Source organism: Hemicordylus capensis, chromosome 4 (assembly GCF_027244095.1).
Source record: "Hemicordylus capensis ecotype Gifberg chromosome 4, rHemCap1.1.pri, whole genome shotgun sequence".
Taxonomy (NCBI): Eukaryota; Metazoa; Chordata; class Lepidosauria; order Squamata; family Cordylidae; genus Hemicordylus; species Hemicordylus capensis.
Window position 1 is genome coordinate 267,006,838 of NC_069660.1, and position 17,939 is coordinate 267,024,776.

Genomic DNA, 17,939 nt, shown 5'->3' on the forward strand with positions numbered 1-17,939 from the left:
CATACAATTCTGTAGGAACAGCTGTTATGATCAACTCAGCGTTTTTCAGATGAATGGACTTTTACCTTCTACTAGGGATGTGTGCAGAACCAGTTTGATTATGAACTGGATTGCTGCAAACTGGGCCGATCTGTGTGGTTCAATCATGGATCGCTCTAAAATGGTTTGAGCTTGTTTGTCGAACTGACTAGCCCAGCTGATTGGTTCGACTGAACCTGTTCAGATACACTTGGTTGAGTCTGAATTTGGTCCAAATTTGGACTGACCCATACCAACCAGTCCGTGCACACCCCTACCTTCTGCTATAGCATCTGCCTTTGTACAATTAAAATAATAAGGATGTCTGAATGTTTAACCCTACAAAGACTTATTCATGATTTTAGACTAGAATATTAAGTGGCCATAATGAAATGGCTAGCCTGGCTACATGCTGCCTGGTTTCAAGATGATCAACAGAAGAATTTACATTAAAGTGGCATTTGGATGCAGTGTTTTGGATTGTGTTACAGGTGGAATTCCTACAGGAAGTTTTATTTTAATATGGGAAACACAAATGAATCTATAACCATAGTTCTCTCATTCTCTCGTTCTCTCATTCTCTCGTTCTCTCTCTCTCTCTCTCTCTCTCTCTCTCTCTCTCTCTCTCTCTCCATCCTTACATGTATATTTACTTCAGTGTGTGATTCTGTGTGTGCATGTGCACTCACACAAGCAATGCATACCCTCCATAGTTTCCTTTGATTTCTGTTTCATCCTAGAGATCAGATTTTTGTTTTGTTTCCACGACAAAAAACCAAAAACAATTATCATCATCCAGTTGATGATGTTTTTTCCTCATGGAAAAAAAAATATTTAAATGCACACCACCCCCCAAGTATATTCAAATTTTTCCTAACCAAACAGCTGTTGCAATAATATGTCTCAAAGTACACATTTAAAACATATTTTTAAAAACATGTCCTTATTCTATAAAATCTATTTCACTGGGGAGAGGGAGGGCTCCTAAAGCATGCAATCCATAATGAATTTCGGCAAGAGAGTAACTCATTAACATCCTCTGCCAATATTTATTGATCCCACTGATTTCAAATGTTCAACTTTAACTGGACAGTGCTCATAGTAATTTATACTATGAGGGCATAGGCCCTTGATCCTAAAAAACCACAATACTAATGCTATTGATTTTCACTGATTATTCATTCATTTGTGTAAAATGCATGCTTATGGCCTCATCCAATAATGTGGACACAGCAATATATAGGTTTGGCCAATGAAAGGTTCACTTTTAACCTTTAAAAGGTTTATCCATTCATATCAGTCTGAGTTATCCATTAGTATCAGTATGAGTTCTCTGGTTAAAAACAACAATTGATGGCTTTGTGCATTTCTGCCCATGCAGGAATGTACGTTTGCAATGGAAGTAAAACCAAATGGTAACTAAATACAAAAGTGGTGGCAACCAAGTAAACCAGCACCTGTTGCAACAAGTGGCAGATTCACATGAGCTACAATAATCAAGCTATAATAAAGCTAACACAAAGCCTGTGAAAAGTACCAAAGAGCCAAATGGCACAGCTGGAAGGATACGTTCTGCTTACTGCATCTTCACATCTAAGATCTATCTATGACTGTTGCTTTTTTAAAAGCAGGAGAGAAAGAGGTCATTCACACAATCAAAAACTATGTTCTACCTGAGTTTGGGAGCTGTGTGAACTCCACATTTTTGGTTATGTGGAAAAAGAAGTGATTGTGTGGAAGCAAGGTAGGAGGAAAAGCTACCCAGGTTTTCTCCTACCTTGCTTCCACACAATCACTTCTACCCAGGTTTTCCACTTACCTTGCTTCCATACAACCAAAATTGGGAACATATACAGCTCCCAAATCTGGGTTGAACACAGTTTTTGATTGTGTGAATAATCTCAAAGTTTGCTTGAGGGCAAACCTTCAACAGGTCTTTAAGACTGGGACAATAACAGTTGTATGATGCCTGTTGCTAACCATACCATGGGTTATAGCGACATGAGCTCTGCTCTTTAAGAGCAGACATGAGCTCTGCTCTCTATGGTAGAGAATTCCTACTTATGTCAATGGAAATTCTCCATGCATATTTTCTACTGACAGGCCCCATGGTCCTGGTTCCATGAATCATATTTACTATTTAATAATAATTCATAAGCCTTTTCTCTCACTCTCAGTGATAGCGGCAGGATTGTTGTTGTTGTGGGATCTAGAAAGTTAAGAACTGGATGTACATCTGTGGTTACAAAAACAAATGAATATTTAATTGTTTCTTCTTGCAGGCTTTATTTTATTTTCCATTGCTTTTATTTAAAATCCTCAGAATATTTTCCAGAGCTTTATTAAAGTATTATGAATGTTGGCTGGTTTATTATTATTTTTGTTGTTGTTGGGTGGTGGTGGTTGGTTTTGTTTGTTTGTTGGGGTTATTTTTGAGGGTGAGGTGTGTGTGGTAGATTCCTGGCTAATAATCTAGGAGGCCCAGTCAATGTTGCTTAATGGCCAATTGGTGTTCCTTAATATGGTTTAATGGCTGGAGTATATACAGAGATGAGTCTGGAATGCAGAAAGGCCATCAGAGATAGAAGAGGTGTCCCACAAATGAGGAAAGAGGGTTATTTAAGGTGTGAGTGTGAAGGTTTGTTGTTCTGGGGACAGAAAGAGACAGATTGAATTTAAAGCTTGCAACAGAGATGTTGAGCCTAGATGGTGACTATGGGGATCAGATGCAAGGTAGTGGCTCTCTTGCAAGAAAGAACATGCTGTTCACCTAGGCTGGTGATCAACTTATATAGTTGTAAACTTTTTAAAAAATTCAAATATATGTAATAATGTCTCCTCCAATTGAAGTTAAAACCCAGAGCGTGATACCCCTGGAACTTCTCACCGCTCAAGGAAACAGCAAGCATGCATAACAACTTGCAGGTAGTTGAAGTCTTTTGGGAAATATCCTGTGTCAGGATCCTTCACTAAATTACTTTCCTTTAGACTCCTGTTGACATGCCATATATGAAAAAAGTCCTCATGGATGCCCAGTCCAGCCACAATGTCTTCCATGTGTATGCTTATGGGGAAAAACCAGAGGCTCGGAGTCCTCCTCATAAGAACAGAAGAAGGGATCTGCTGTATGAGACCCAAGATCCATCAAGTCCAGCATCCTGCTTTCCACAAAGGCCCAGCTAAATGTCTCCAGGAAGCCTAAAAGCAAAGCTTGCACCAGCCCTCTCCAACTATTGCTCTCCAGCAGCTGGTCTTCCTCAGTGTTTTACTGATTCATTTAAAATATGTATATACTGCCTTTTAAATGAGAAAATTCTGAGGCAATTCACAATAATAACAACAAGTATAATTTACAATTTAAACTATTAGCTAAAAAGTAAAACCCTTAAAACAGGGTTTGACAAACGTCAGGTGCCAGGGAGCCATGACTCCTAGAAATTTAACTGTGGTAACTTGACTAGGATATCCAGTGGCAGAGTGATTTAATAAAATCTTGATTTGTCTAAGGCAAACCTGTTTCTGTTCTAAGTATGTTACTTGTAAAGGGGATAAAGAGAAGCCCATTTGATTAATTGATTGATTGATTGATTGATTAAGTGCCATCAAGTCGGTGTTGACTCTTAGTGAACACATAGATAGATTCTCTCCAGGATGATCTGTCATCAACTTGGCCTTTAAGGCCTCTCAGTGGTGCATTCATTGCTGTCATAACCAAGTCCCTCTACCTTGCTGCTGGTCATCCTCTTCTTCTTTTTCCTTCAACTTTATCCAGCATTATGGACTTCTCAAGGGAGCTGGGTATTTGCATAATGTGTCTGAAGAATGATAGTTTGAGTCTGGTCATTTGTGACTCAAGTGAAAATTCTGGATTGGTTTCAGGCACATAGCTATAATTGAATGAAAAGGTTCAAAGAACACAGGCCCCCAGCTCCTGAGGGCCCTCCAGCTCCATCCCTCCCTATTTTCTTCATTATCTCCCTCACTCTGGGGGGCGGCCAGAGAGAGGGATGAACATGGGCCCCTTCTCCCCTAGCTACGCCCCTGATTGGTTTGTTCTATGATCCATTTGCTTGTTTTCCTGGCTGTCCATGGTATTCTCAAAAGTCTTCTCCAGCACCAAAGTTCAAAAGCATCAATACTTTTCCTTTCCTGCTTCTTAAAAGTCCAGCTTTTGCATCCATAGAGCGTCAGGGGAAAAACCATTGTCAGAACGATTCTAATCTTTGTAGGTGTAGACACATCACAGCATCTTAATATCCTTTCCAAGGCCTTCATTGCAACCCTACCAAGTACACGGGGTGTGTGTCTGGGACATCAGACACGGGGTGTGTGTCTGGGGCTGCACTCGGGGCCCCTGATTGGGCACGGTCCGGGTTCTTTGAACCCGTTCACCCAATGGTGGCTCTGCCCAAAATTTGGTCCTCTAGTTTTAGTTTATTAGTTTTAAATACCATTTAAGTTTTTGATCTTGGAAATTCATATGCTATATGATTTTTATTTTGTCTGTACTCCACATTACATGTGTTTTGGAGCTACAGTTAATGAGACTTACTTTTAGACAAGTTTATACAGAATGGCAGTCCATATGTGTTAGAAACAAAGGTGACTTTCTTGATTTCACTTGTGAAAATGCCCTTAATCTAAGCATTAAAGCTTAACTTATTTCTGAATAAGGGTTATTTCTTTTTTAGAAAATATATCTTCCATAGTGGCTGGAGAAGCACAAAAGAATGAGAAAATGTGTTCATGGCAATCTAGCTTTAAAAAAATATTCATCATCCTTTATTAGATCTGACTAATTAGATTAATGCCCCAGTGCAAACACCATTGATTAAAAAACAACACTAAAACTAACAGCACAAAGAGGAATTTTAATATATTGTTGAATTAGAGGTAATTCCCTTTGTATTATTTCAAATGCAGACAACAACTGCTACAGAAAATAATTCATGAATGATGTTGATGACAGTTGGTCTCCTTAAAAAAGAAAAGAAAAAAAGCAAGTGATCTCTGCTTAAAACAAACACACTGATTATTCCAGCATGGTAGGTCTTTGATGTTACTTTGTAGTAGACAACATCTGGTACCTAACTGCCAATTTAAAGGTAAGTACTGCATATGCAATTTGATTGTGTAGCAAAAGCTGCCAGCTTTCAGTCATTTACTGCATGCAATAAATTCTTTTGGAATAGTTAACACTATGCTTTTTCTTTCCTTTTTTGCTGAGGCGGGCCTTCTACTGTCTTTGTTGCATTCTAATATGTGATATTTCAGTTGTGTTTCTACTACAGCTGCAACAATTGTTAGAAAATAAACAAGCTCATTTCCATTATGTTCATGCAGCTGGGTTCCTTTTGACCAGAAAAAAAGTGTATTATTTTGTGATACAAGCCTGGATGTTTCATGTCAATCAGCATACTTTCTATTAACTTTTATAAAACAAAGCTGAAACCTGATAATTTTTTCCCCTCATAGGATATGGCTTAATCTGTAAGCAAGAGATTGTTAATTGCAACAAATAATGTCATTGCATCCTTGCAGTGCAAAACTCAAAATGGGTTGTGATTCTCTGCAGATTTACTTTGAGATCTGATCCAAAATAGTTAGTGAAACTTCAAGTTCTAGTGAATTTAGTGCAGTTTCCTAACAAATAACTGTATTTAGGTTTTATATTCCCAGAGTAAGATCCTGAACTTTTGACACAGTTATCTGAGTTAAAAGTTCAGGGTTTTACTCTGGGATTCATTTGAGAGTTAGGGCCAAATAACATTATGGAGAACTTCTGTGATTGCTTCTCCCAACGTTTTGATTAAACAACCATGGATTTGACCCAAGAAGTAGTGGGTTGGGTTTGGGTTATTTTTGTCCCTGCTGGGTTAACAAAAGCTTCAGGGCAAATTAGATCAGGAAAATGGCACAAGCAAAAGCTTAATGCTCCTTGCCCAATACCGCTGCATTAATCAGATTTGGAGCCTTTCATAGCTGCTGTAAGGTAAAAATAAAAACAATTGGGTGTTCCAATCACAGATTTATTTGGTAGTGTGCCCTTTAATGTATTTTATAGGCAGAATGTTATCGGTGTTTCTTGCTGAAAGTCTGTCTGCAAAAAGAATAGTAAAACCTGCCACCATTTAGGAATCACTGTACCACACAATTTGTAAATTAAAAGTCATAGCAATAACAGTCCCAAGGTTTTGGGCTAAGTGAATGAGACAGCAAGGAATGTGTTTAGTTTCTGAGGTAGTGCAAGGAACGTAGTGTTGGGATGTTCAAATTCGTAATCTTAATTCTTTACTGACTTTCAAGAGAGCCCTTAAAACCCATCTGTTTGGCCTGGCCTTTCAGGGTTTTTAATTAGTTTTAATCATTTTAATGCTAACCTGGTTTTCAGGGTTTTAATTGTTATGATAGTTTAATTCTTTTTAAAGATGTTTTAATTGGTGTTAATATTTATATCTCTGTTTTAATTGTTATTGGTTTTAATGGTTTCTGTTTTTAATTGTAAACCGCCCTGAGCCATTCCGGAAGGGCGGTATAAAAATGGAATATTTAAATAAATTATAAATAAAATAATAAGAAGCAATTAGGTAAAGGAATCAATACACAATACATACCTCCCTATCAACAGCTTTGGTTAAAAACTAAGTGGGTGTGGATTTTTTTTTAATCAAGATTGCTTGGCTGTATTAATTTCTCTTAGGTTCTGCCTCTGAATGGTACCAAAGAGACTTCAGGGCATGTTGACACTTTACACTTGTATCAATTGTTGTTGTACTACTACTACTACTACTACTACTACTTATATACCACTTTTCAACAAACATTCTCAAAGTAGTTTACACAGAAAAATAAAGAATAAATATATAAGTTGGTTCCTTGTCCCAAAGGGCTCACAGTCTAAAAAACCTGGCATGACTTTCTTCCAATTCTGTGAGAAGCCTATCAGTGCTTCTCAGAGCCCACAAAGAACTGCAGTTATCACAGTAATTAGTTACATAATCATAATTAAGGTGGGAGAAGCCCAGCCCCTGTTTCCCAAGGTGCTGTCTGTGCTCATACAGCAAGCAGCAGCTGGGTTGGAGGAATTTTTATCCTACCCCATTCAGCAGCTAGCCACCTAAAGGTACAGCGGAGAAATAACTTACTTGGGGAGCAAGAGGTTGCTGGTTCGAATCCCTGCTGGTATGTTCCTCAGACTATGGGAAACACCAATATCAGGCAGCAGTGATATAGGGAGATGCTGAAAGGCATCATCTCATACTGCACAGGAGATGACAATGGTAAACCCCTCCTGTATTCTACCAAAGACAACCACAGGGCTATGTGGTGGCCAGGAGTCGACACCAACTCGATGGCACAACTTTACTTTATTCAGCAGCTGGGTACAGCTGCTGTTTAGGAGGGAGCCCTCTCACCCAGGTTGCTTGGGTCACGAGCATGGACTGCCCCTTCAACCTTGGATTTAACCGACAGATGATTCGTAGACAGGAGTATGCACAACTCCCGAATTAGGGTAGGGGGAGCTTATTATGATTGTGTGAACTTCCTTAGTGTCTCTTGAAGGGAAATCTTGACTTTTCGATTTGCAGAGCAGACAAACATAGGTGTGGATGCAACTATGACAGAAAGTTTTAAGGGCACATAGACTTGGCAGAACTGATGAAGAGTGCTGAAGCTTCCTCAGAGATGGCATCTTTTCTATTCTGCAGCTGACCTTTCGTGCTGGTCTCATTAACTTGAGCACCAGAATTTCTTGTGCTCATTTCTCAATGAGCCCCTGGTGGCACAGTGGTAAAACTGCCGCCCTGTAACCAGAAGGTTGCAAGTTCGATCCTGACCAAGGGCTCAAGGTTGACTCAGCCTTCCATCCTTCTGAGGTCGGTAAAATGAGTACCCAGAATGTTGGGGGGCAATATGCTAAATCATTGTAAACCGCTTAGAGAGCTTCCAGCTATAGAGCGGTATATAAATGTAAGTGCTATTGCTATTGCTATTGTGCTTGGTGTCAGGTGCTGCTGGGGCTAGAGCTGGGAGCCCTCAGGTTTGTGTTCTGCTACTTAATGGCGCAGCGGGAAAATGCTTGCCTAACAAGCAGAAGGTTGCCGGTTCGAATCCCCACTGGTACTATATCGGGCAGCAGCGATAGAGGAAGATGCTGAAAGGCATCATCTCCTACTGCGTGAGAGGAGGCAATGATAAACCCCTCCTGTATTCATTTCTACCAAAGAAAACCACAGGGCTCTGTGGGCGCCAGGAGTTGAAATCGACTTGACGGCACACTTTACCTTTACCCCTTGGGTGGAGTAGCAGAAAGAAAGGTTTCCATGGCTGTGGCATCCTCCCAGGTTCCAAACTGAATCCACTTACTTAAGCAGTTCACTCTGCTGGTCTAAGACCAAGCAGCCCACTAGTTTCCCCAGATTTGCTTCCACTTCAGGCTTGGGCTTTGCCTGGGCAACAATCAGACTTGGCCTTGTGTTTCAGGCAGCTATTTTTGGTGCCTGCCCCTGCACTTGCTAGATTCTCTTCAGGTCCCAGTCCCACAGACTCACACTTTCAACTTTCTATCAGGGAATCATGTAGGGAGCATAATGAAGGATTTGGCTACATGATGATGTAATAAAACTAAAATCATTTTTGTGTCATTTTGCAGGATTTGCTTATCAACTTCTGAAGTGGCTCAATTCATTTTGCAAGTAGGGGAGATGTTTTCATGAAGTGTGTCCCCCTCCCAGTTTCAGCTCAGTCCTGTTATATTAATATACACATGGCCTACCCCTCCATGTTATGTTAAATCTCTTGTTCAGTTACTCATATTATTCAGGATACATATATGTGGCATTTTAAATCTCATTCCCCATGTTTTAGACATTGGCAGAATATCTGATAATGTGCTTCACCCTTATTGTTTACTTCAAAGCAGAGAAGAAGAGTTGTTTCTCTTTATCTCAGTTGATGTCAAAGGAGGGTATACTTTTTCAGAATTTTTTTTAAAATGGAATAAGTATTTCTACTAAGCTGCAAAAGCACAGGCAAACTGGGACAAGCAGCTTAGCAAAGCCAAGACTTTCTCTACTTAAATTGCACAAGAAGTTGATTTAAGGTAGATCAGAGATCACTTATTCTCTCAGTTCAGTAAAGGGTACACAGAAGGTAGTAGGAAAATGTTATCAGCCTGGAAAGAAAGAAACATGTTTCCAGCAGAAACAGGAAGAGATAGTTCTCCTTCAACACGGTATTCTGACTGCACCAGATGCAGCCATATATTTCTCCTGACAGCATGTCATGTGGGGGGAAAGTCTTTGATATTTAATGTAATATCCGCTACACCTGTACATACTTTACTTTTTGTAAGTTGCCCTCTGTTCCTTCCAGGTTCATTTGCAAACTGTGCCAGCTTTATGCTTAGATCCTGGATACATACATATGGTCCTATTCAGACATGTCGTACGAGTGTACAAATGTCTTTACATGTTTTTGTGTGAACTGTGTACTTGCTCCACCTTAAAAGATGCAGTGGAGAAATGCTTGACTAACAAGCAGAAGGTTTCCGGTTTGAATCACCATTGGTACACCTATATGGGGCAGCAGCGATACAGGAAGATGCTGAAAGGCATCATCTCATACTGCATGGGAGGAGGCAATGGTAAACCCCTCCTGTATTCATTTCTACCAAAGAAAACCACAGGGCTCTGTGGGTGCCAGGAGTCGCAATCGACTTGATGGCACCCTTTACCTTTACTGTACCTGCATTCATTTAAAAATGAACCTGGGTAAAGGTCCCCTGAAATGCAGGATACAGACAGGAAGTGGATTGCTATACCAATGATCAACATAAAGTATGAATAACTGTACATGTGTATAGATTTGTACCCATGTACATTGTTCACTTGAATGAGTATTGAACATAATGTGTGAATAGAGCTAAAGAGTCAGTTCAGCAAAATGTGGGAAACAGTCATCGGCAATTGCATGTCTGTGCCAGAGCTCAGACCAGAACCTGTCTTAGGAACCATGGCTCAGCCCTAGGCCATGTGAAATGTCCATGGCTTCAAAGAAGTCTTCAGCCACCAAACCTCTCTTTTTAAAAGTAAAGCCATCATACATCAGTGTGTCTTTGTTTTTTACTCTGGTGTAATCTTTAAGTCCTAAGCCTCAAAGAAGACACTTACAGCTTGCAATTAAAACCAACCTTTCACCCCAACTTATACTCGTAACAGTCTGTGCATTGGAGGCATGGATTTCAGGAAGGCTCTGCTCTTATGGTCTGACATAATGATGGGCTATAATGGTAAAATCACAGATGTTAAAGAGAGAGTGAGCTCTACAGTCACCTTCTCTAAATGTAAGCAATATTAGAAATGTGATTCGGCTGTCCTAATCTCCGGCACTTCTCTTTAAATTGGAGGGCTTACACAGCCCATTTAAAGCGGAGGAGAGAAGGTTCGTATCTGCTCCTCCTCCACTCGCTGCCATTGCCACCATCGTGGTGGCAATGGCGTGCGGGCATAGCTGGGCAGAGCACTAGAATGGCGGCAATGGCAGTGAGCGGAGGAGCAGGTCATCCACTTTAAAGGGGTTGTGTAAGCCCTCGAATTTAAAGAAAGGTGCCAGCGAGTTGGACAGCCAAATTGTGTTTCAGCACATCCCTAAGCAATGTGCAAACCAGGGCCACTGAATTTTGCTAAGCAACAGAACCAGGTCCCATTCTTTCATTACGAATGTGTTTTCTTTGGCAAGTACTAACCAAATCTCAGCAGTGATACAATTAAATGAAATAATTAGAGCTCACATTTTGTAAAGATTCTCTCAGCACACATAGCAAGATAATGCCAGTTATCTTGCCAATGCCCAACATCAAGTTTTGAACGTTTCCCCCCCAAACCAGACTTTTTATACATAAAGCTTACATGCCACCCAATTACAGTCACTGATATTGTAAGCTATTTGTCGAGGAATAAAATCCTGCAAGAATGGAGAAACTTTTCCCACCTATTCTACAAAACTGTGCATGTTGCTGGAATGTTGCACCAGAGACTACTAGCTATACTCAGTCATCCCTATTCTCCTTTTATAGGAATAAGTCAATGGAGATAGTCACATCATGTTGGGAGTCAATAAGTTGGCCCCAAAGAGCACACAGATACTCTGTACGGGGTCGGCTAGTTACTATTATGTCACTTTCAGAATTCAAATCAATGAAGAACTAAAGAAGTTTTGTAGTTCCATATCCCTCATTGTAGTACATAGGATCCTAACCTCAATCTTAAATATTTATATTGATGTTAGTTCCCATTGGTTTCAATAGAAATGACTGCCAAGTAAATCTTCTCCAAAGAAAGGAAGATTCTGCCAAGGACCATCATTTAGTAATGAGGTCTTTACAAGAGCAATACACCTTGTCCAATTAAAACTAATATCCTACCACTTTTACATTCAAAGTAGTAACTATTGCTTCAAATAAAAGTATAGGATAAGAATCTTTACTCCTTGCTTGAGAGCATTTTTATGAATAGTGCATGAATAGTACAACTGTTCTACAAGAATCTATTTTTATCCTGCATTACAGTCTTTTAAACTTGGTAAAAAGAAGCCACCGCTTTTTTTTTTTTTTTGCTCTGTCAAGCTCAATAGGTAACTTTTAGAATATGATCCACAAACCACATTCTTCAAGTCATTTTCTTCAAGTTCTTCAAGTTCCCTCCCTGACATCTTCAATATAGGACTGAGAGATATTCCTGCCTGCAGCCTTGGAGAAGCTGCTGCCAGTCTGGGTAGACTATATTGAGCTAGGTGGACCAGTGGTCTGACTCAGTATATGGCAGCTTCCTATATTCCTATGTTCCTACGGAGTAGAAATTGGGAGACACAAGTTCAAATCTCCATTTAGCTATGAAGCTCAGTGACTGACTTCGGGCCAGTCACTCAGTCTCAGCCTAACCAGCTTGAACTTGAGCTGTTGTCCCGCCTGGCCCAGCCCAGCCTTATTCGACATCTGCTCCCAGCATGCAAGTTGGGGAGTATCACTCAGGGGAAAGAGTTCAGCAGCAAAGCTCAGAACCCGCCCAATGCCCACCCTTCCTCTACTACCACCACCTCACTCCCCCACCATTGCAGGCCCTGCCTCAGGGCCAACCAACCATTCTGTCTCCCTGAGCGGCAGCTTTATCACAAACCATTTACTTTCTGTTTGGGGTCCAGGCACCAGTATGGAAGCTCCTTCATGCACAGCCATAGCAGTAACAGAGAGGGAGGGAGCAGGGAGGGGGTGGGGACAGACTGCAATGAGAGATTGGCAGCGGGAAATCAAGCAAGAGACAAGACGGAGGCCCTGTCCTCTCGGATTCCACCCAGGAAGCTGTGGCACTGACAGTGGCAGAGCAAAGTATCCCTTTCCCTTAGCCAGGCACGCAGCAATGTGGGTGGGTAGGCAGGTGGGTGGCAGTGGCATCCGCATGCACCACAACTCTGCTACTGTGTGGTATACTGCAATGTGGGGCGGCATGGCATTCATACCCACCAAAATTGGATTCATTTACTCGGGTAATTAGGTAGACAGCAGCGCCCCTCAAGAATTGGCACCCTAGGCGACCACCTAGGTCTGCCTTGTGGATGGGCCATCCCTGGGGGAGCATGCATTAGTTCTTTAAAGAAAGGGTGTGATATACATAAATCAAATCAGAAGAGCAACAACTGCATGGTCAATGTTAAAAGGGTCTGATGAGACTGTAATCACTTTTTAAATATATATGAGAAGGGACAAATAAAAATATGACCAATATGAACCCAATTGGGTACAGTTGTACAGACAGATAGGGACACCTCAATGGCGTAGTTTGTGATGATATCATCTATCCCAATTCAAGATGGTGGACATGTAAATATTTGTGGTGCAAGTGGGCAAACTTGTGCACCATCTAACCAATTTGAACCAAATTTGGCACAGTTGTAGTGAGTGACACATAGGGACACCTCAGCACTGTAGTTTGTGATGATGTCATTCACCCCAGTTCAAGATGGTAGGTGGGTGGGTAAACATTTGAGGCACAAGTGGGCTAACTTGGGAACCACCTAATTGATTTTAACCAAATTTGCTACAGCTGTAGGGATACTTAGGGACAGATCAATGGTGCCGTTTGTGTGATGTCATCCACCACAACTCAAGATGGCAGACATGCAAACATTTAAGGCGCAAGTGGGCTAACTTGTGGACCACTTAACCAATTTGAACCAAATTTGGTAAAGCTCTAGGGAGTGACATATAGGGACATCTCAATGGTGTAGTTTGTAATTATGTTATCCACTCTGATTTAAGGTGGCAGACAAGTGAACATTTGATGTGCAAGTGTGCTAATTTGTGAACCACCTAAGTGATTTTAATCAAATTTGGAACAGTTGCAGGGACACATGGGACACCTCAATGGCGTAGTTTGTGACCCCATTCAAGTTGGCAGACACATAAATGTTTGAGGCATAACTGGGCTATTATATGAACCACCTAACTAATTTGAACCAAATTTGCTACAGCTGTAAGGACACATAGGGACCGCTCAACAGCATAGTTTGTAATGCTGTCATCCACCCTGAATTCAAGATGGCAGATGCATGTACATTTGAGAAACGTGGGAACTGATTTGGACCAAACTTGGTACAATTGTAGGGACACACAGGGACCTCAAAGGCATAGTTTGTGATGATGTCATCCCCTCCAATTTAAAATGGTTGACATGTGAATGTTTGAGGCACAAGTGGGCTAACTTGTGAACTACCTAACTGCTTTGAATCAAATTTAAAACAGTTGTAGAGACACATAGGGACACCTCAATGGCGTAATTTGTGATGGTGTCATCCACCCCAATTCAAGATAGTGGACTCATGAATGTTTGAGGTGAAAGTGGGCTATCTTGTGAATTGCCTAACCAATTTCAACCATTTGCTACAGCTGTAGGGAGACATAGAGATGGCTCAAGGGCATAACTAGTAATGATGTAATCTACCCTGATTCAAGATGGAGGACACATGAATGGTTGAGGTACAAGTGGGCTAACGTGGACTGCCTAACCAGTTTGAACCAAATTTGATACAGTTGTAGTGAGTGACATATAGGGACACCTCAATTGTTTAGTTTGTGATGATGTCATCCACCTCAATTCAAGATGCCGGACATGTGAACACTGAAGGCTGAAGTGGGCTAACTTGTGAAGATCATAATTATAAATCAAGATTATAGTGAAAGTAAAGTAGGCAGATTAGTTCTTACCAAAACAACGTATATTTTGTGTTAGCTTTGATTTTATTTGTATTGTTACTGTATTTTTAAAAGAATTTGTAAGCAACTAATTGAAAGGAAGGGTGGGAGAGAAGAAAATACATTATATAATACAAAAGACTTTCAGCTTGAAGGCTCTACTGAAGTTTAAAGGCAATTGAAACATTGTGCATTTATAATTCTTATCCATGAGGAGTACAACTTCACTGCAGTGGTAACTACAGCTTTTTATAGCTACTTGTAAACAAATGCAAAAATCCCTCTTCCTTTGCTACTTTCATAATTTCTGCATAGTGAACTTTGTGCCTTTGCTCAAAACAAGCCCAAACAATCTTCTCTTCATGTTTACTAAGTTCTTGAAGTCTCTTGACATCCCTAGGAAGGGTCAAAATTTGAGGGGGTTGCTTTTCATCAGGATGTTACCTGCAAACTAGGCAGTGGATTTAAGACCATAAAGCAGCTGTCAAGTGTTAAGTGCTCTGTCACTGTTAGTGACCTAGAGGTGAAATGCTTTATATCATATTACCAGTTCCATGTACTTCCCTTTCATAAAGCATATGGAATGTTTTTTTAAAAAAAACTTCAATGAATGACTGTGTTTCGTCGGAGGAATTCACATGCATGGCCTTACTGCTTTAATAAAAATGGAAAGGGCAATGAACTTCTTACTTCCTTCTGCTTATCTTGAAGAAGTTGAAGCGCTGTTATGGATGAATTCTGCACAGAATACTTTTACTGAAAAAGTATCACTTTATGTCCAGTGATCCATATGGCAAGCAATTTCTAAAGCTATATTGCTACAATTAAATAATTTCATTTTTGATAAAGCTGTACATCACATTCAGTGCTGGACTAAGCAAAACTAAAGACACTAAACAAAACTAAAGAGAAATAATCATAGATATTCCTGTTTAACAAGAAGTACCTACTACAACTCCTAAGTCTTCGCTCAAGTCATTTTTCCAGTTCAGGATGATTTCCATGCAGCACTGAGTGATTTTGGGAAGTTATTTTCTTTCTGGTTTACTTAACAAAATAGTCTAGAGATTGGTGCATGATATCATGACAGAGGTGTATTGATTAAAAACTACTTATCACAAGATAACACAAATCACTCAAGAAGGCACATATATATTTGAATTGGTAGTATCTTTTCAGAAAACCTACAGCTGGAGAGGAGAGCTGGTCTTGTGGTAGCAAGCATGACGTGTCTCCTTAGCTAAGCAGGGTCCACCCTGGTTGCATATGAATGGGAGACTTGATGTGTGAGCACTGTAAGATATTCTCCTTAGGGGATGGAGCCATTCTGGAAAGAGCAGAAGGTTCCAAGTTCTCTTCCTGGCTTCTCTAAGATAGGGCAGAGAGATATTCCTGCCTGCAACCTTGGAGACATCGCTGCCAGTCTATGAAGACAACACTGAGTTAGATAGACCAATGGTCTGACTCAGTATATGGCAGCTATGTGCCTATGGATGAACCCAATTTGAGGGCATCTGAGCTGGCTTAAATGGTGAGTGGATCACAGTCCAAATCACTTTGAATGCATAGTAAATCTTCTTTTACCAGACTTCCCTGACATCTTCTGTTATTTTACACATAGTGCCACTTAAACTTTATGCCCTGACCATCACAAGACTGCCCTACATAGCAGTGTATGCACAAGGACCATGGAGAATGCCAACAAGGCTTAACAGAGATATGGGGAATGGTTAAAAAAAAGGGGGGGGATAATATATGATTGGAGATAAAGCTGAAATGAAGTTGAAAACCTCTAAAGAAGAAGCATTTGGGAGCAACTGAAATGGCATGGAAACTGTTTTGCATTTTAGGGAATGAGTAGACTGAAACATCAGTGGAATGACAATCCCAAAAACTGGCATAAAGGGGACTCTGTACACTGTAGTTTTGTTCTGGATTGTTAGTCCACTTGAAGTTCCACCATCTTTCTGTTATGGCCATGACCATTCCTTGCATCTGCATTCTGTTTTGGAGACTTTGATTTCAGCGCATTCTCCTCTTGCCACCATCATTCCAACATAGGCACTTGCTTCCTCCTAGAAGCGTCCACGTTATTCCGTGACAATGCTGAACATCCCATTCAGTCCTGGATTGTTCCCACGAAACAGAGCTAAAGTGAAGTGAATGGCTTGATGGTGGGTCTTCTTTATCCTCCACCCCTGCTTGTCACATGTTGCCGCATTTTTAACCAAAGCTCAGTCCCTTCTTTGTCACAACTTTGCTATCAATGAAACCAGTGAGGTTTGTTTACTTCTGAAACAACGTGCTGGAAACCGTGAAACTTCATTAACTTCAAAAAGACTCTCCCCTTTCATTTTCTATGTTTAGAAGTTCCCAGCTGTAGGCATACAGTTATCACTTTGAGAGTTCTGGATTGCTACCTGACCTTGCAGTACTGATATTAATTCGTTTAACCTTAATTTGCTTAATACGAGAAGATCAATTAGCGTCCAGAGGTTGGTAAGATATCACCACAGACAGAGCCCACCCTCCTCCCAGTTACTCAATACTTTGAGCCCAGTAGATTGGAATAATACAGATGTATTAAGTAAGATGTGAACAAGGTTCCCCCAAGTCAGAGAGCAGTGATTTAACCCGTCCATCACCCAGGGTGCAAAAAAGAGTGACTAGCACAGGAGCACACCGATCACAGTGCAAACGAGAATGCTGGGAAACTACTGGAAGAAGAAGAAGAAGAAGAAGAAGAAGAAGAAGAAGAAGAAGAAGAAGAAGAAGAAGAGCAGTGCGAAACGCGAACGAGAATGCTGGGAAACTACTGGAAGCAGCAGCAGCAGCAAACTCACCCGGCGTAGCGGTTGTCGTAGAGGTAGCTTTGTCCCAGCACCACGGCAGGCTGCAAGAAGAGCAACCAGAAAGGGAGGAAAGCAGACACTCGCCTGTCAAGTTTCATGATCTCCACACGGGGATCGTGAGGAAGGATAGCGTGCAACTGGTTGCGCCTCCGTTTGTCTATTGTGTGTACAAAAGAGCCGCCCTGAGGGAACTCGTTTTGGAAATGGGAGGAGCAGAGGCAGGACATTAATTTCCCTCACCCCGGGAGGGATGAGGGGGGCGAGTAGTAGGAGTGGTGGTTTCATTTCGGCTAGAATGCAGAGAGGTCAGGTACAGAAAGTTGAGGATCAAAGGCTGCCTGGAGCCGCCGATCTGCCAGCCAGCCAGCCAAACGAGCAGAAACTGCGGGCGCGCCGGCAGCTTGCTTGCTCAACTTCTCCCAGTTTAACGTGCAACTCTAGCCCCCTAGAAATCCAGTGGCAAAAACCCACAATGATGTTAATGAAGCAGGATTGTATCTTTTGGGGCTTCCGCTTGAAGAATGCGGAATGGAGCCCGCTCTGTAGAAGTTATACGGGAACAAGTCAGCGAGAAGACAAAGGGTGGGCGGGTGAGGGTAAGAATGTGTTCCAGGATAAAAGGAAAACTAGCTGTCTACAGGAGTTTATATTAGCTGATGAACGCGAGCTCGACATTATAAGAAAAAATGATCAGATTGTTATTAAGAGAAAAGAAAGACGTATTCGTCGTTTCCTTAAATGAGTCTGGCTTAGACTTTTCTTTAAACTTGTAATGCAAGATTATTGGACCCCCCTCCAGAAGGAACCTGTGTGTGCTCCAC

The 17,939-nt window shown here is 41.1% G+C and overlaps 1 protein-coding gene across 2 annotated transcripts in view; it reads right to left on the reverse strand.

Annotated features, from left to right (window-relative positions):
• CPA6 (carboxypeptidase A6) overlaps positions 1-17,249 on the reverse strand; it is an 86,294-nt gene extending 69,045 nt beyond the window's left edge. For both annotated transcript variants that reach the window (XM_053250866.1, XM_053250864.1), the window contains exon 1: positions 17,110-17,249. In XM_053250866.1, coding sequence (XP_053106841.1) covers positions 17,110-17,216 — 107 coding nt within the window. In that variant the 5' untranslated portion in view covers positions 17,217-17,249. The remainder of the gene's footprint in view (positions 1-17,109) is intronic.
• Positions 17,250-17,939: the final 690 nt, after the last annotated feature.